We start from the raw sequence: 19885 nt of genomic DNA, 5'->3' as shown, positions 1-19885 counted from the left end.
CACCTGATTCACCTGATTTAGCTCCCCAGCACAGTCCCTCAAACAAAGCAAGGCAGTGGGTGGTTCTTCTTCGCTCTGATTAGAAAACCACTTCCCCAAACCGTAACTAATAGAGGCCAGAGCGAGTAATAGACAAAGACAGGTCCAGAAACTGAATCGGTGAGGAAGTAAATCAGTGAGGACTCCACTTCATCTTTCGAGTGAGTGATGTGGTTAATACTGTTGAAGTCTAGAGTTTAAAATATTCACGTCGGATTAGAATGGGGTATGGATATCGTTTGTCAAGTGTTTATTGAGCTATGGTTGGGTTCTGGAGTTTCCTTGTAGTCAACTACCTTCGGTTTTAGCTCACATTTAACTGGAGTTTTGTTTTCTGCATATATTCTTCCTGTCTGTTATTCTTTTTACTGCTTATGTTTTTGGCAGAAACTATGGGCAGTCCCTTTTTTAACTGCTATATGAAAAATCCAAACTCGATGATTTAAAAAAAAAACAATGTTGAGCTCCTTTTTTTGAAACTGAATCTGACTCAAACTCACATTTCTGATTGTGTAAAACTACTGTCTTGTGAAAGAAGCAGAGTACAGATATTTAACACCACTAACCAGATACCCCTCTCTAGAGTACATCACTCTGCCCAGTACAGTGAATATCAGAAGAGAGGTGATTGCTCACTTCAGATGTATCGAAAAAGCCATGTGCTGGTCTTCACTGTCCTAGTGTTGGGAGGGAGGCCAGCAGTTGGTGGGGAAATTGACCTTTCAAATTGGGCAGGGACAAAAGGATACAATTTTAAATATATATTTTAGCTTTGTTCTTCCCATGCCGGGGTCAGAGACTGCAGTTACTGGTCAGTGTATTCTTGAATGAATGTCTTCAAAAATGTTATATTGACCTCCTACATAGCAGAAAGCGTAAATTATGTGCAGTGTGTAAAGCCCTTTTGCCAGGTGATTTAAATCCCTAAGCAAGAAGCAGCACCAGTGAAGTTGTGGCACATGAGTTTGTCCTCCCTCTCAACAAGTCTTGATGGGATTTCCTTTGGCTGCCCTTCTCCGCTTCCTGTTGTTGAATTCCTTTGCTCCCATAGCACCAGGCTGAAAGGGGAGCCTCCCAGCTTTTACACAGAGCTGATCATGAAAAATGCTCCTGATTGACAGAAGACACCTTTATTCTGTTTAAAAGGTTTACTTTTATTACTCTTTTACATTTCCATTGTGAGAGAGGCTAAGAAGCTGGAATTGTTTGGTTAAAAAAAAAAAAAGTTTTACGAAAGTGAAGCTTTTCTGACTTTTTGACTGACAACATGGCGTCACATTTCATGAAGACATGTTTGGCCTAGACCTTCAGCTATCTCCTTGAAATAAGTTTTTTTACCCAGTGCTCGCTATATTGGAAACGTCTGGTGAGCAGTGATGCTCTTAAGCGTTTCCAGATTACCAGCTTCCAGACTCATTTATAATGGAGATTTTATCTCCACTGCTGGAGTCTCTGGTCTGCATCATTCAGTGCTTCCCCATAGCTTAGATAGCTTGCTTGCCCAAGGCATTTGCCAATGTGTAGCGTCTGTTAAGGTATACTGGTACAGCCAGAATACATGAAACACAGGGACGTTAAGAATAATCCGTTTTAATTTTTGATCATATTGGCTGCAGAACCTTTAGCGCATTCAATAGTGGGTGCACTAGGCTTTGTGGGACTTAGTGTGGGTGTTGTTTTGAAGGCAATTACCATAATGCCCTCAGCCACTTCTAAATATAAAAGAGCTTTATTGATCAGCAGAATATGATTATTGATATTCCTGACTGTGCACCCACAGAGGAATGTAAATAATTTCATTTAGTATGTGATTCTGGATTTATAGTGTTTAGACTCAGATCTCATTAGAAGTCTGCAGGAACTGGTGCCTGTTGAGGCATTTTGATTTCTCTAATGCAGTAGATACCACATTGCCCCTTACCATTCTTGTAGTGAATTGCATTTTAAATGAGCATGTGCTTTGGCTTAACAAAGAGACCTCTACAATGTAATTGTATAGCTTAACACAAGGTAGGCTCCCAGGCCAAGAAATGTTGTGCCAGGGATCCAATTCCCAATCTCACAATGCTGCCCCTTTTTTGTGATGTGATATGCTACTACTGATAAGGTGCTACTGATAAGAGTACCTCCTCTAGGCTGTTTCAGAATGCCACGATACTGCCCAATCGGGTGATTGTGCTTGGAATGATCAGGATTTGATTGGATAGTAAAAAACGGGCGAAATGTGACATGGATAGCAGTCTACAGGACATTATACCTCGAGCAAGTCCTTAGGATAGAGAGTATGCTGCAGTATGATTGGTTATGATTCGCTGTTCCCAACTATGAAAGGTTTGGGAGGCATTTAGAGGCTGACAAATGTCACTAAACCTCAATCAAAATTTGCAGAGAAACAGGATTTTTTTTTAAAGGGGCTATATTGTCTGTTTCTCTGTACAGCTGTCCACCATCCAGCCATTTCTTTTCACGAACGTTGTGGGTCCAGGAACTTACCTGGAATTAATAGTCCATCACAGGGTTTCACAAACGTGTGGTTTTTGGGAGTTGAAAGGGAACTGAAGTTGACTTGTTAAAAGCCGGAAATCTAGGTCACTTTGACAAGACCCATATTCTGATGGCTAGATTACTGGGTTGCAGCATTGTTAAAACATGAGGGAAGTCTTGAGAGGTGTTATTCGTTTGCAGTGGTCAAATCAAAAGTGTAGGTCGGACAACCAGTGATCTTGCAACAGGGACCATGGTTGTCCATGGTGGGTCAATGTGTGAACAAGGGCCAGAATATTGTGAATCCTAGACGACTTGGTCAGAACATTGCCAAACATCTGGCAAGTCTTACAACGTGTTCTGTGCAGGCAGTGATCAAAACCTACCATAAATTTCCGGAGAAAATACAGCTGATGAATCTTTGCATCCTCAACTTTGACTGTTTTTGTGGGGTGTTCTTCGAATGCAGTTGTCAGTACCTTCCAAAAGTGCAACAAGGTAGGACAACCAGTGAACTTATAACAGGGACTTTGGGTGTCCATGGTGTTTTGATGTGTTAAAGCAAGACAAATGGGCAGAAGTAAGAATCCATGTCACTTTGACAAGGTCAAGAATATTGTGAATTCTAGACGACTGGGTCAGAACATCGTCAAAACAACTGGTAAGCCTTAAAGCGTGTTCTTCTCATGCGTTAGTCAAAACCTACCAAAAAGTTCCCCAAGGAAAGACAACCAATTTACTGCAGGGATCATGAGTATCAATGATGTGTTAAGCTCAAAAAATGGGCAAACGTGTAAGAGTCACTTTGACCTGGGCAAGGTTGTGAAAGTTGAACAGCTGCTTCTCTAAAACTTTTGACTGGATTGTTGTGAGGATTATGTTCTTCGAATGCTGTTGCCAGAACCTACGAAAAGTGCCCCAAAGATAACAGGGAAACCTGCAACAGGGATCAATGGTGATGCCCACAGATTTTCGATGCCTGTGGGGAGCAAATAAGGCACCGGGCAGCCAATCAAAGTCATAAAAGCACAGTAGCAATAAAAAAATAACGGGTGTGTTTGTCACCTCTGAAGACAAATGACTTCCTTTTCAAGCCCTGAGTTTGCGATATTTACTCTGGCTGTCGTTCTTTGTTGGCGGATGCCTGTGGTTTCTCATTGGTTTGGGGCGAGGAGTTGGACGTTATCTCCTCTCGGTTCCGTGAGCTTGTACAGGATTAGAGAGAAATTGATAGCGTCCGCCGCTCCTCCATCCTCCCTCCTTTCCCGGAAAGCCCTCGGCATGAGCGTCAAAGTAATAAACCCGGGTTTTGCGAGTCTCTGTTGACCGGTCGGAAGGAGTGTATTGCTCTTGATTGCGTCTGCACCTCGTTGGCCTGTTCTTTCAGTGGAGGATTATCTGTGGATGTTCACAGAGGTCTGACAATATTTAGCTTGTTTTCTCCTAAGTAGGTCATGTAGGGCCATGATATGTGATCTGCTTTTGAAGTGCACACATTCTGAGCCACTGTGACGTGTCAAAAACCTTGAACCGCAAACATGGACAGTGTGGTTAATCGTTACCTATGCCTCTTCTTTGGTGTCCTCGCCACTTGACGTCAAACAGGGCTTCTTTTTTCACACGTTTCTGTGTGAGCATACCTTGTGTGAGAGTATCGTTCGTCAGTGAGAAGTGAAGAAGCTGGGGAGGAGTGTTTTTCAGGAAAGAAAGTGAAGTCAGGGTGTGATTTATGAGCGTGGGATGAGGAGTGAACAGTCATAACCTGAGTGCTGGGTAGCGGGTAATTCCCCCCAGCAGCCACAGGGGGAAAGCTGTGGTGTATTCTAGTCATCCTTCAGGGCTGCTGTTGTCCTCGCTGTGCTATCGGCTCTCTGTTTTCTTGCTCTGCTGGCCTTTGCTGTTCTATCACATTTTCTGGCCACTTCAGCCACTTAAGTGAAACATCACAGTGCAGGAGGGAGGGCAGCGTCTAGGTGACCGGCCAGGCGATCTGCTTCAGTCGGCAGTTTTTAACTGCTTCTCTCTGCGACTTCTCTCACTCTGTCTCTCTCTCTTTTTAATACTCTTGCCCTCTCGTTTTCTCTCTCTCTCGCTCCCTCCCTCTTTTCCTTGCTTTAATTTTTCTTACTTTCTTGTTTTCCCTCTTTCTCTGTCCCCCTCTTGCTTTGTCTTGCTCTCTCATATTTTCTCTCTTCTTTTTACTTTCTCTATAGCTCTCTCACTTTTCCTTTTCCTCTTCTTTTTTCTCCCTCTCTCTCTCTGTTGCTCTGTTGCTCTCATTTTTTTTCTTGCTCTCCTTTTCTCTTTCACACTTTCTTTGCTCTCATTTTCGCTCTTGCTCTGTTACTTTTTTCCTAGCTCTCTCTCTCTCCCCCCCTCACTCTCTCTCTCCCTCTCTCTAAGGCTCTCTCATTTTGTCTTTCCGTCTCCTTTTCTTTCTCAGTTTATCACTTTTTCTTGATCTCTCACTTTGTCTCTGTTTTTTGTGCACTTTCTTTTTTTTCTCTGTCGCTCTCACTTTGTCTTGTCCTCTCATTTTCGTTCTCTCTCTGTTCTTTTTCTTGTGTCTCTTTTTGGCTTGCCCCCTCTCTCTCTCTCTCTCTCTCTCTCTGTCACCATTTTCCTTGCTCTTTTCTTTTCTCTGTCACTTTTTAACTGCTCTCTCATTCTGCATTCTTTTTTTTTAATGTTCCTCTGAACTTTTTGACTTCAATCTTTCTCTTTTTATCTCTCTCTCCACTGTCCTGGTTCCTCTCTTTTCTCTCTCTCTCTCTCTCTCTGCATCTCATTACTTGATCTCTCAAAGTCTCATTCTTTCTCACACACTCTGCTGTTGTTTTTGTTTTATTTGTTCGTTTATCTTTCGCCCTCTTTCTTTCTTTCTTTCTTTCTCTCTCTTTATTTTGCAGTTGTTTTTTCTTTTTCTCTTCCTTTTGTTTCTTTTTCACTGCGTTTCTCATTTTCACACTCCGTTTGCTTCTGTGCTTGTTTCTCTGATCTGTTTCTCTCTCTTTCCTCTGCCCTGGTCTCTCTTGTTCTCTTCTTCTCAATCTCTCCTTACTCTTTGCTTGGCATGCTCATGTTTCTGTTTCTCTCTTCTTTTTGTTTCTTTCTTTCACGCTCTCCCTGTTTTTCTATCACTCTTGCCCCACTGTCCTTGTCTCTCTTTATTGCCTTATCTTTTGCTCAGTCTCTTTCTCTCCCTCCAGTTTGCTGGTATCTCTCCTCTCCATTTAGTATCTTTTATTGACTCCTTCTCTCTCGCTCTTTATCTCTGTTTGGTGCTCTCACTCTCTTTCCTTCTTTCCTGCTCTTTTCTCTCCACTTGTCCTTGACATGCTTCTTCTTATTTCTCTCTCTCCTTCTTTCTCTTCCCTCTTTCTCCTCACTGCCCTTGTCTCCTTTCATTTCGCTATCTGTCTCCTTGTCTGTCACTCTCCCTGTCTTATTACATTTCTCCAATCTGCTTCTCTCTCTCTCTCTCTCTCTCTCTCTCTCTCTCTCTCTCTCTCTCTCTCTAATTCTCTCACTTTTTCACAGTGTCCCACATTTTTTCCTTCTTTCTCCTCTTCCACTGATCACTTTCTTATTTTTCCTCATACTCTTGTTCTCTGTCTGGTGGTGGTATGGGTGGTATAAACAGTGAGCAATGCTGAGGACAGTGCAGCAGTGTGGTTTACGCTATGCTGTAGGTATGAAGCAGCGTTTAGTCACTGTCCTTTCGGCAGTGTTCTGCTGCAACAGATTTAATGCTGCTGTTTTCTTCACAGAGAGTTTCTTTACTAAAGCTGCATCTGTACCTTCAAACACTCGGTTAGGAAATGTCTTTGTGTCTGCAGGCTGCTTCTGTGTGTTAGTATATGTCTGTTTTGCAGTGTGTTTTACTGTTACTGACCACCATGGGAGCTCTCACTGTAACAGTGTCTGGAAATGTCTGACCTACAGAGACATTTAGGGCTCCTTTTTTTTTTTGACACCGCTAGGGGTGTGCTTATCTCATCCAACACAAAAAAATGGCCAACATTTTTAAGTGTCGTGAACGATATTATACCCTGAAATATTGTGACATGTTACCCACTTTGTTTGCTGTTTTAAGCAAAAAAAATTCACGCTGTTCTCATTTCCCATTACATATTTACTAGAGACTACAGATTATATCTTTACTTCAGTCCTGGATATATGGAGATATTTGGAGTGCATTATTAGTATCATGACATTCTGGATCATTGACTTCTGTTACAAATCTGATACAGTTTTTGTATATTTATTATTATTATATCTCAGTTAGGAGTGCGCCGTATCATAAAAACATCATTTTCATTTTGTTGCAGTAGTGTATTCTTGAAATATTTTTTGTATTTCATTGTTTTGTCATATCGCCAAGAGCATGATGCTGATTTAAACAGTTTTGATGTTTTGATAATTTTAACCCATATAAGCCCAGACCCAGTTCTGAATATTTATGCAGAATTCTAAGGAAAATCAGTAAAATTGTTAATTTGCAATGTGTTTTTTTTTTAAAGGAGAGCATGACTGTAAATATTTATTTATATCAATCAATCAATCAACATTTATTTTCACTCCGTAAATACATTGGGGTAGACCTCATTTTCAATGTAGCCGAGCTTACATAGAGTTAAAGGGATTAAAACTTAAATTTAAATTATAAAAACAAGCAAACAATTTAAGATTTAATTAAGAAAAGTAAAATAATTTAAAATCAAAGGATATGCAAACAGGCTAAAATGTAGAGCAATAAAACAAAGAGATAGATACATAAAGTAATAAAATATAAACATAGTTAAAAAAAAACAGGAGACTAACATAACCACAATTATAAAAATGTAATTGATGGACATAAAATAAACAATAATAATAATAATAATAATAATAATAATTAGTAAAAAGTAAAAAAAATATATAAAAATTAGAGGAAGAAAATAAATGAAATAAAAATGTAAAAGACTAAAAGTAAAGGCAGTAACAAAACAAATAAAAGGATGAAATGAATAAAATAAAAATGGCTAAATGGTAAAACATAAAATTAGATAAATAAAAAACAAAAAAATAAAATAAATAACAAGGTAAAAGAAAAACTTAACTAAAACAGTTACAGACTGGGTGAAGGTGATTAGATATTAAAAGTTTAAAATGATTTAAACTGTTGTCCAACACTGACAGTAAAGTCGCCTCTACCACTCTTTTTCGAGCGAACATATAAAATACAAAGCTCATTACGGAGCTCACTGATTGCTCTTTTAGAAATACAGAAGGTCACTTCAAGTTGTAAATGCATAATAGAAAATTGACAGAAAAAACAAGTGACTCATTAAAGTTCCTTTGTATTGCCATCAACCCATGAATTACAATTCATGAACCCACCTTTTGATTTGTTAAAATGTTTGGGTAAAGTTTTAAAAGAGGTGGTCTCAGTCTGTGTAAAGTGAACAATTGTTCTGTATGTTTTTACTCTTTTAGGTTTATTCAAACTTTCAGAAGAATAACAGAACCATATGGCAGGCTTGTTAAAAAAAAAAACTAGTGTTTTGCTGAAATCAGGCTGCCCAAACAGTTGTTTGAGGGCGACAGATTACTCTGGTGTTTGCTGTATCTTCTGTAACTGTAGATTAACCCTTATTAATAAACAGAAATAAAATGAATGATGCATGTACATACGAGCATACGGCAAAATCTGTAACTTTCAGCTTTCAACACCTAAATTTGGACCAGCTGAAATAGGAGGCCTTGTTCTGGATCAACTTAACTGTGGTCTGGGTGTGAAAAGACTTTTCTAAAGGGTTTTGACTAGGGGTGGGAATCTCTCAGTGTCTGGCGATTCGATTCGATTCCAAATCTTGGGGTCAAACGATTTTCGATTCTGGAATGATTTTTCAATTCAAATGGCCTATTAATTTTGTTTAAATTAAAGATAAAAAGATTAAAGGACAATTTAAACAAATAGAACATTTATTTAAAACAATAAACTTAGGTTCCTTACTGTATTAATTCTTAAAGAGTTAAAGAGTTCCGCAGGACAGTTAAAGAGCTCCGCGGTACAGTTAAAAAGCTCCGCGTGACAGTATCTTCACCCAAAAAAAATACTTTTTTGAAAATGAGAATCAATTCTGAATCGTTTAATGTTAGAATCGTGATTCAAGCTCGAAACGATTTTTTCCTGCACCACTAGTTTTGACTTTTTGACCAGTTACAGAAAGGTAAAACGTTCTTATTCACTCAATAAACAGTAGAAGAAGAAAGAGAATGGATGTTGAAATCCCTCTGATTCTGACCCTTCCCCTACATTCACATTACGCAACCGATTAGGCAGGTGATTCCTATATCTACTGTAACTGTAGATTAACCCTTATTTATAAACAGAAATAAATGGAATAGGAGGGAAAACTCTTGCACTTATTTTATGATGTGTGTGTTCACTTAATTGGGGACAAAATTTGACAGGGTAGCAGAATTTGGCACAGCATCTGGAACGGTAACTCGCAATAAACATTGAAAACTTGCCTATAGTGCGTGCGAAGTAAACAATGAACCTTAGTTCAGGCTCAGGTTCAGATTTCAGTTGAAAAATAAGCCATTACTCTTTGAGGGCGAGAAAAACAGTTCTGTATTGATCTGCTGTTTGCACTGCACATACAAATGCGCAAGTGCGACGTCCAAATTAAGAGTTCTTCAGATTCTTCAGTCACTTTCTCGACCATGTGGCCGGATTTCTGTCGCCTGCGTTCTTGGTGGTTTTTACTGTGGGTGGAAAACTGCTGCTTCATGTCCTGCTGACTCTCTTTCTGATCACATTTCTACACAAGCTAGCAAGATTTATCTGTGATTAGATAAGTTAAAGCGCTGCTGCATTACTGGGAGCATGCGCTGCATGTAGAGTTGGGGTTAGGAGGTGTGAATGGAGTGGATTGTGGTGTTTTGCAGAGCTACTGATGCAGCAACACCTAAACTCTGTGAGATCCTGTGGTTGATTTCAGGTCACAGCAACATCTAGGTTGCAGCGTCAAATCGTCTGTGTTTATTGCTGATATGTGAATAGTTGAAAGGTTGAAAACCAAATAATCAACCTTGTTTTCCATTAATATGTAAATCTTTCAAAACAAATTTTCTTGCTTTACAAGGACAAGGTGCTTTTTATAAACCTGTGCTTTTCCAGTCATAAATGTCAAAAAAACCTCAGTAGTGCTGTTTTAATCATAAATTTAGCTCAGCAGTGCTACTCAAGTCACATTTGAGTGGAATTTACTAGTGCAGCTCGAAAAAAATAAAACAGCATCATTGAAAAGTAAATGTTTCAGTAATTCAGTTCAAAAGGTGAAACTCGTATATTATATAGATGTATTACACACAGAGTGATCTACTTTTCTTTTATTGTTAATAATTATGACTTAATCCAATAAAAACCCAAAAATCTCAGAAAATCTTGCAGCACATAATGCTTCCCTCTGCTGACAACTTTTATAGAGATGCAGATTTCATTTTCCGGCAGGACTTGGCACACTGCCAAAACTACCAGTTGGTACAATGTTATATAATAATCAAATTTTCTGAGACACTCAAGATTTTCATTGGCTGTAAGTCGTAATCAACGTTAAATGAAATAAACGCTTAAAATAGATCACTCTGTGTGTAATACATCTATATAATATACAAGTTTTCAAATTTGATCTGAATTACTGAAATAAAAGTAACTTTTTAATTATAAATCTGTTGAGATGCTCTTGTATGTGTTTAATGCAGATATGTAAAACTGAATGCCAGATGTAGTTTTCATTAAATTTCTCAATTGTTCAAGATTAAACACATTTTTCTAGGTAAAATACATAGCCTGAATGTATTTTTAGACAAAACTGTTCATAAAAAATATTTACTATATACTTAAAACGTTTACCTCAACAGTGCTGTTCTAAATAGGAATGTACTTTAGCAGTGCTTTTCCAGTCATAAGTGTCAAAAACCTCAGTAGTGCCATTTTAGTCAGATATTTATTTCAGCATGCTATTAAAGTTGTGTATACCAACACACTCGCACCATTTCTCTGTGTGAATTTCAAACAGATGCTAAGGTAGGTCAGCTCAGCTAACATAATTATCCTAGCCCTGTAGAGCTTGTATCTTTCAGCAGGAAAGCTGGATAGGTTGTTGGAAGGTAGTAAACTGATGATGAACCTAAGTGATGCTACATTACTTTTAATGTAAAAATGAACTTAAACATTTTCGTTGTTCCTGGAGATGAAACCAGCATTCTTCCAGTTCTAAGCACACTTCTATAACCGCTTGGTCACAGCTGCCCTTACAAATCATACTAGATTGCCTCAGACTCCACAGTCTGTCTGAAACTTTGTGTGTGTTTCTGTCTTAAGGTATCATGGGCAGAGCAGCAGGTGGTGAAACGGAGGAAGAAGAGGGATATTTACTCCGAGCCGGCCGACCCAAAGTTTGCACAGCAGTGGTACCTGGTAAGTGTTGAAGTCTGGTTTCTAGCTTTACTTTAGACGTTCATTAAGTACAAATGTTCCTGCAGATCCGGGTAGAAGAACATTTTCCGCTCGTGTCCGCTGTCCTCTGTTCAGTTCTCCTCTGTTACACAGTGAATTATGTAACGCTGAACTCATTGACACGACCACCCAGCCGAGCTTAATTCCTAATCAGTGTGGAATGCTTTGCTTTGCCTCCTCAAAAACAAAGGGCACCAACAGGTTGACAACGTGACCATGGCAGTACTAGTAGTGCACATGCAGTTTAATGCCTGGCGTGTTGATTTCTCTATTGTTTAGCCTTTTATGATTAGGTTAGGCAAAATGTCATTTTTATTCAAATTTTCACATTTTTATTTATCTTTGGTTTACATTATGTCAGAATTGTATGATGAATGGATTAATAGAAATGTTCCAGAATGACTTGGAATATATTTTAACAATGACTTTATTGGAAAGTCAAAAGAATACACATATATTTATACATGCTTCTGTAAGGTTGTGTGTTCTTCAGATATATTAGGTTTTTGCTGTTTTTGTTATGCCTAATTAAATAGACCGGTTTGAAACCAAGCCAAACTGCTTGAATTTTTGCACAAGGAGTGAGTAGCATAAAGTTATCCAAAAGCAGTTTGTAAGACTGGTGGAGGAGAACATGCCAAGATGCCGGAAAACTGTGATTAAAAACCAGGGTTATTCCACCAAATATAATTTTTTTTACACCCCTGAAATGTATGTATTGATGTACAGTATATTAAACAAATTAAATAGAGCTGACCTGAGAAAAAAACATGGGTTTATTCTGTTTGCAGTGAAATAAAAGTAACAGTGTTTATTTTTAATATTGCAATTTAATGATTAACATTTTTCATACTGCCGGCCCCTGCATCGTTATGCACATTGAATGGCCAGCCCTAACTACTGCAGGCATTGTCTGTAGATTGGATGCCTGTCATTTTTCAAGAAATAAGGTGTTTCAGGTGTTAAAGCATTATAAGTACCCTCTTCTGTAGAGCATATTGGATCTGCTGATTTTACTTTAATTCTGCTTCACTAAGCACTTTACAGTGTTTTCTGTTTATGATGAGGGAATAAACAGACGCTGTAATAGCGCACAACTCATTAAAATGGATACCCTTGCCTCTTATATCATGACCCATCCTCACAAATAATTTATAGACGTAAATTTAAAGAGTGTAAAAGAGCTGAGTTGCTTTTTCTCCTCTTTCCTTATTTTAATTTGACTTTCTTAATGTAAGCGAAATCATTAACTGTCAAGAAAATAGCATTGTCATTTGAGCGAGAGGGAAGAGCGTCCACCAAATTAGGACGTCGGATTCTGACTAATGAACTGAGGAAACGGTAGATGGCTTTGTCTCATTTACTAAAGCGGGCCTGTCTGTTTTGTGATTGTGTGAAAATCTCTCACCAATACAAATGCAATGCTGCTCTGTGCTGCACTGCGTTTCCTAGGGCAATATATTGTTTGTTAACTGTCAACAAAATATTGGCATTTACAATACGGATATTGCAAAAAAAAAAAAACTGCAAATGAGCCCTTTAATCAGTTCCAATAGGTCAGTATGTTCTGTTCTTTTCTGTTCTGTTCCAGGTGTTCTAGATGTGTTTTTGTTGGTGTTTTTTATGGAGGAATGCACATTCCATTAAAGATAAAACTTTCAAGAAAACTATGTAAAATATGTTTCCTGAAGGTTCCTTAAAGCATCTTAAGTTTTTTCCCCCACAGTTTCAAACTCTAAACTTCTAAATAAATCTTTATGGATTTATTTGTGTAAACTGAAAAGTGTTAAACAAACCAGAATATGTTTAATATTTTAGATTCTTCCAATAGGCATCACTTGCTTTTAGTTAAGAGCTGTGCTGAACTTGTTAAGAGTTAATTCCTTGAATTTATTGCCTCTTAATGTGTTAGAGAGTGTCAGTTGTTGTGTTTTACAGTGAATCGCCCTATTTGAATAATGTTCTAATACATATTATGGAAATAACTAATTCAACTAAGTAAACAAAAAAGGGAAAAAAATGACTAAGCAATGAAGGTCAGTCAATCCAAAACATGTCAAGTACTTGAACCTAAAAAGTATTAAACACATTATGATGAAACTGGCTCTCATCAGGACCCTCTGCTACACAGGACGAGTTAATCAGAGTTACCAGCCTCAAAAACTGCAAGTTAACTGCACCTAAATGCTTCACAGAGTTTTTTTGGTTTGTTTAGCACTTTTAAAGTTTTGGGATTTAGGGCCCCCTCTGGTGAGAATGGGTACTTGCACTGAGCATGCTGTAGAATAATTTTAAACTGGGCGGGTGTGATGCAGTCTCCTTTCAAAATGGATGAATCAGATTCCAGGTTATGTTCAGTCAGAGAGAGAAAGAGAGAGAGCGCTCAGTCAGAAACTTCACACTTTCGTTTCTTAGTTTTTACTATGAGTGAATGAGCTACTGAGCTTTGAGCTTCCCCTTCTGAAGTCTCCATTGCTCCACCAGCCGCTCGTGTTTAGTAAAACTTGAGCTGGATCCTCTTTTAAAGGCTGTACATGTGAAGTAAGTACACGAAAAGCGACCTGACGCCTTAATTTTTAGAATGAATATATTAGGCTCAGCAGGGAAGATCCTTCCAGCACACTGGTACCATTACATTTTTTATATATACAATATTGTATCCCTTCTGCACCCAGAAATGCTTCTGCTTTCAGTTTAGAAACAAAATTATACAAATTGTAACAACATTTAACTTACTACATGATTCCTTATATGTTCCTTCATAGTCTGGATGACTTCAGTATTAATTTACAATGTAGGAACTACTACTATAATGTAAAAGCTATTTAATGAGATGATGTGTCTGGTAGAGACAATTAGATGAAAGCTTTTGACTGGTACTGTACAGGGGTTGGACAATAAAACTGAAACACTTGTTATTTTAGTGTGGGAGGTTTCTTGGCTAAATTGGAGAAGCCTGGTGGCCAATCTTCATTAATTGCACTTTGAACCAGTAAGAGCAGAGTGTGAAGGTTCAGTTAGCAGGGTCGAAATATTGCAATGCAACATTATTGGCGACATACCAGAGTTCAAAAGAGGACAAATTGTTGGTGCACGTCTTGCTGGCGCATCTGTGACCAAGACAGCAAGTCTTTGTGATGTATCAAGAGCCACGGTATCCAGGGTAATGTCAGCGTACCACCAAGACATACGAACCACATCCAACAGGATTAACTGTGGACGCAGGAGGAAGCTGTCTGAAAGGGATGTTTTTCGGGCGCTAACCTGGATTGTATCCAAAAAACTTAAAACCATGACTGCCCAAATCACGGCAGAATTCAATGTGCACCTCAACTCTCCTGTTTCCACCAGAACTGTCCGTCACCACAATAAATGATTGTGGTCTAAAACCAGGTGTTTCAATTTCATTGTCCAACCCCTTCATATAAGTGTTGCAAACAAGGCATAATGAGGAGGTAGCCATCATAGTTGACATCATTGTTAATAGATTTTCTATAAATAGATGGTTGATGCATTTACCTAGAACAGCTCTGGCGATATTTATATGAATCTAGTCAGATTTCATTACACTGTAAACGTGCTGGTTTAGTGTGAATTCTGTTAGTTCTATTTTAAGAAGATTGTGTTTGTGCCTCAAAGAGAACTTTAAACTGTGGTGATGGAGAGAGTGAACGGGATAGAGAGAGGGAGAGAGAGGGGGAAATTGAACAAAGCAAGTCCCCCAGAGTGAAAACTGAAGAAAGCAAGACTTTCAAAGTAAAAGCTCTTTTTTGAAGACTGCATTTTAATATCAGGGGAAAAAACACTGAAAGCTATGAGTTTAATTATATGCAGTGATGTGCAAAAGCTATAGGCACCAGAACATGTTATTTGAAACCATTTATCTCATCAATTAGAGATTTTCTCTTATTTAAAAGACAGTAGTTGAGATCTTGTATGAAGTACAGAGATGGGTTTCAGATTTCTTCCAGCCAGCGCAACAGTTTACCAAACTAGCTGTAGATATGGTGGTGACTCTAGTGAGGAAGCTTTGGAAATGTGTTAGTTAGCTTACTTTTTGAATGAAAGTTATCACTATTTATCGTAATATTGGTGTTAAACTGAATAAATATACACTTGTCATGCCACAGTAACTACTAGTGCATCTAAAAAAAAGTAGAATATCATTAAAAGTTACTTTATTTCAGTAATTCAGTTCAAAATGTAAAACTCATATATTATATAGATGTATTAAACACACAGAGTGATCTATTTTACAGACAGTGAAAACCAAAAAAAATCAGTGTCTCAGAGAATTTGAATATTATATAAGACCAGCTGGTACTTTTGGCAGTGTGTGGGCAGTGTGCCAAGTCCTGCTGGAAAATGATATCCACATCTCCATGAAAGTTGTCAGCAGAGGGAAGCATGAAGTGCTGTAAGTTTTTTTTTTTTTTTTTTTTTTTTTGTCTAAGCTGTTTGAGGTCTAGTGTGAAGTTTCCACAATCAGTGATGGTTTGGAGAGACATGTCATCTGCTGGTGTTGATCCACTGTGTTTTATTATCAAGTCCAAAATCAGTACAGAGTTTTCCTGGTAAATCTTACAAAATCGCACTTCATGCTTCCCTCTGCTGACAACTTTTATGGAGATGCAGATTTCATTTTTCAGCAGGACTTTGCACACTGCCCACACTGCCAAAACTACCAATTGGTCTTATTTAATATTCTAATTTTCTGAGACACTTATTTTTGGGTTTTGTTTGGATGTAAACCATAATCATCAACAATAAAATAAATAAAAGCTTAAAATAGATCACTCTGTGTTTAATACATCTATATAATATATGAGTTTCACATTTTGAACTAAATTACTGGAATAAAGTAATTTTTTATGGTATTCTAATTTCTTGAAATGCACTACAGTATTGTGTCTTAGGACATTTTCACTGTCTCCTAGAAGTTAAAGAATGTAATTTTCACTAGTCTGGTCGCACAGACAATTCTAGCTAGACACTGCTAGTTACGATCATTACCACCCACTGCACTGCCCACTGTGGGCGGTAATGCCTTATTTGACACATTCTGAGTACACAAGTGACACTCTGGATTGAGAAAACTTTGGAAATTAAATGTTCTATCCATCTTAACAAAGTAACTTATGGAAATATTAATCAATAATAAATAATAGCTTTAGTCTGTAATACATGTTGTATTTAGACATACTTTATTTTATTAAGGAGTACCACTTAAGCTCAGAAACCCTGATGGAATAATCTGCCAACTAACTTTTGTCTTAGTTGCTGATGCACTACTGGCCTGTCCCTGCATCTTTTCTCCTCCTGTAACACCCCTCACCATGCTTAACAGTTTTCTCCTGCATTCTCTGCAGAAGTGCTCACACAACAAATCTCATCCCAGCCGCTTCAGCTTATATCATGTGCAGAGCTCTCAGCGTAATGACAAGAATGATGACATGCTATCATGTCACATGAAGGGCACATGATCGTCACATTTCAGCGGCAATGACAGAAATTGACTAAAGGTCAACACCTGTAATTTATCATGTTCGTCAGCATCAGAATTAGATGAGATTTCTGCACTTTTCTCTTGCCCCTTCAATTGGAATCAACACTTAAGGAGAGCTTCTTGGCTGGTTGAACCCAAGCTAACCTGGTTGGCTTCCGTTTCTTTTTTTACATCCCCACCAACCAGCCTCCCCCCGCCCAGGGGACGTCAACTGACACGATGACTGTAGAGGAGCGAGGGGAGGCACACTGAGAAATAAATTAAATTTTCTGCTTAAATAAGCCCAGGCCGGTGTGCGAGCTGCGGCGCCGCTGCAGAGGCAGGCAGGAGGGTGCCGGGGTCAGTTCCCCACAGTCCCGTGGCGGGCGTGTAGGCGGCCGAGCGGCCGGTTCTGTCCGACTGGAGGTCGGCTCAAGGTCGCTCGGTCCTGCGACTCGGTATTGGAGGGCTGGAGACGGAAACCTCACGAGTGTAGATTCATTGTGAAACATTGTGAAACACTTCTGAAACCGCTCGCTGCTGGAAATCCTGATTAATTTCTGCTGCGAGGGTCTCCAGAGAGCTCCCAGAGAAGGAAGGAGAGCTGAGTTTGGAGGTCTTTATCTTAAATTGGAATCTTGGTTGGTGTGTTTAAAGTGTGCCTTTGTTAATGATAGGAAAGTGGTGGATCTCAGCGTATTCATTAACATCGTGAGGGCCCATTGTGTTCGCCGGAAGATCGTCATCTAAATGAGCGAGTGCCATAAGTGCTTCAAAAAGTGTTCTATAGTGTCTAATCATATTCTGTGGGGTATTCCTGGAGCATATGCTGCTTTTCTCTCCTTCTTTTTGTGCAGTAGCAGCAGCCTGGTTGCAGTATAGCATTTTGTATTTTGCCCGTGTTGTGCAGCCCTTAATTTTTTCTCATTTGTTTGCTCTTCTCGCATCATCGGAAAACGACTCATCATCTAAATGATGCAAGTGCAGCGAGAACTTCATCGTAAATGTCTTCTGCAGCGCCTAATTATATTCTGTGGAGTCCTTTCCCCTGTTACTTTTGCTTCTATTTAAACTTTGTAAACTTTTTAAACTTTTCGTATCACACCAGACTTTAAGGCACACTATCAGTGAATGTCTATTTTCATACAGAAGACATATCGGATTATAAGGCGCATTGTTTAAATTTAGTAAGGAACAGGGGTGTCGCCATGTTTTCCTTCTAATTCAGCAGGTGTCATGCTGGGGGTGGTGGGTAACTAAGTTAAGTAAAACTACGCTAAGTAAACAAAACTGTAATAAACTGAAAAAAAAAACCCAAATCTAACAAGCGTGGGAGGTTAATGTACAGATCAGATTTCTCTCCTGAAAACTGTTTATTTGGGTGAGTAAAGCGCTTTTGTTTATTTACAGCAAGTTTAGATTGCCATATTTACATTAAGGCTGGGTGCAGCAGCATTAGCGGCTAACTGCTAGCAATAGCCACGGTTAGCGCTAATAAATGCTGCCCGACAGCGCTACATTGAGGAACCCTGAGTGTGCCGGTAAACCAAGGGCGATATTATCTAAAGGTTCGTCCCACGTAGTTTGTTTTAACACGGTAAACACACTACAGACTACAGGTTGATAATACTCACCTCTGAACGGCGGTTGGTGGCTAATGCTAATACTGCTTCAGCCTTGGTGCTGGAGTGCCTTTACTGCTCCTTACAACCTGACTGATAAAAATTAAACACAAGGCGCACCAGATTATAAGTCATTATAACAATTTTGGGGGAAATTAAAGGATTTTAAGTGCGCCCTCCAAATTTTGTTTTTTTTTTAATGAAAAATATGGCACTCTTCTGTGGCGTGTATAACATATGTCTTTCTCTTGTTGTTGTCATTTGCAGTACAACAGCAACCATCGTGACCTCAACGTGAAGGAGGCCTGGAAGCAAGGTGTCACTGGAAAGGGTGTGGTGGTGTCCATATTGGATGATGGGATTGAGATGAACCATCCTGACCTTGAACGGAATTACGTGAGTTAGCAAGGAACTATAGGAACAAAATGAAAGGTTTTCATACTTAAGGTTTTCATTGTAATCAGAGACAAAATTCCAAACCTTCATGGCCCTGTGTAAAAAAGCGTTTTCCTCCCAAGTTAAAACATAACTGTGGTTTATCACAGTTCAATTTCTTCAGCCACACCCAGTCCTGATTACTGCCGCACCTGTTCTCAATCAAGAAATAGCTTAAACAGGACCTACATGACGAAGTGAAGTAGACCAAAAGGTACTTTAAAGCTACACATCATGCAGAGATCCGAAGAACAAATTTAGGAACAAATGAAAGAGAAAGAAAGTGAGATCTAAAGTGAGAACCACAGTAAGAGCCATTATCCACAAATATATAATCTTTCCACAAGTGGCGAACGTTCCCAGGAGTGGCTGGCCGACCAAAATTACCCTGAGAGTGCAGCGACAATTCATCCAAGAGGTCACAAAAGACCCCAGAACAACATAAAAAAACTGCAGGCCTCACTTGCCTCAGTTAAGGTCAGTGTTTATAAAATTAAAAATAACACTGCATTTTAAAAATAAAAGAACGTCATATCAACAGTAAAACATGGTGGTAGAAGTGTGATGGTCTGGGGCTGTTTTGCTGAGTCAGGGCCTGGAAGACTTGCTGTGATGAAGAAGAATGCCTTGGTATCTGTTCGTGACCTCAAGCTACAACGAACTTGGGTTCTGCAGCAGGACAATGATCCAAAACACACCAGCAAGTCCACCTCTGAATGGCCGAAGAAAAACAAAAGTGAAGACTTTGGAGTGGCCTAGACAAAGTCCTGACCTGAATCCAATTGAGATGCTGTGGCATGACCTTAAAAAGACCGTTCATGCTGGAAAATCCTCCAATGTGTTAGAATTACAAGAATTTTTAAATAAAGTATAGAGCCAAAATTCCTCCACACCGCACTGAAACACCGATTGCAAGTTATCGCAAACGCTTGATTGCTTTTGTGGAACAACCAGTTATTAGGTTTAGGGGGGAAACTCTTTTTTATACAGGGCCATGCAGGTTTGGATTTTTCTGGATTTTTCTCCCTTAATAATAAAAACCTTCATTTAAAGACTGCATTTTGTATTTACTTGTGTTGTCTTTGAGTAATATTTAATATTTAATATTTTTTTTTGATGATCTGAAACATTTAAGAGTGACAAACATGCAAAAAAAAAAAAACACTTTTTCTCTCACAGTGTAATGTCTGACATTTAGATAATGCACATCAGAGTACTTGTCACAAGTATCACCAGATAATTGCTTTAAAAATATCTACATATAACAGATGTTTATATATGACCGTGGTTCGTTTTTCTCCACTATAT

The 19885-nt window shown here is 38.8% G+C and overlaps 1 protein-coding gene across 7 annotated transcripts in view; it reads left to right on the top strand.

Annotated features, from left to right (window-relative positions):
• Positions 1–19885, top strand: part of furina (furin (paired basic amino acid cleaving enzyme) a) — a 183124-nt gene that overhangs the window by 84076 nt on the left and 79163 nt on the right. For all 7 annotated transcript variants that reach the window (XM_022669588.2, XM_022669584.2, XM_022669590.2 and 4 more), the window contains exons 4-5: positions 10901–10996; positions 18410–18538. In XM_022669588.2, the coding sequence (XP_022525309.1) occupies positions 10901–10996; positions 18410–18538 (225 nt within the window). The remainder of the gene's footprint in view (positions 1–10900; positions 10997–18409; positions 18539–19885) is intronic.

Source organism: Astyanax mexicanus, chromosome 16 (assembly GCF_023375975.1).
Source record: "Astyanax mexicanus isolate ESR-SI-001 chromosome 16, AstMex3_surface, whole genome shotgun sequence".
NCBI lineage: Eukaryota > Metazoa > Chordata > Actinopteri > Characiformes > Acestrorhamphidae > Astyanax > Astyanax mexicanus.
This window is presented reverse-complemented; position numbering and strand designations above follow the sequence as displayed.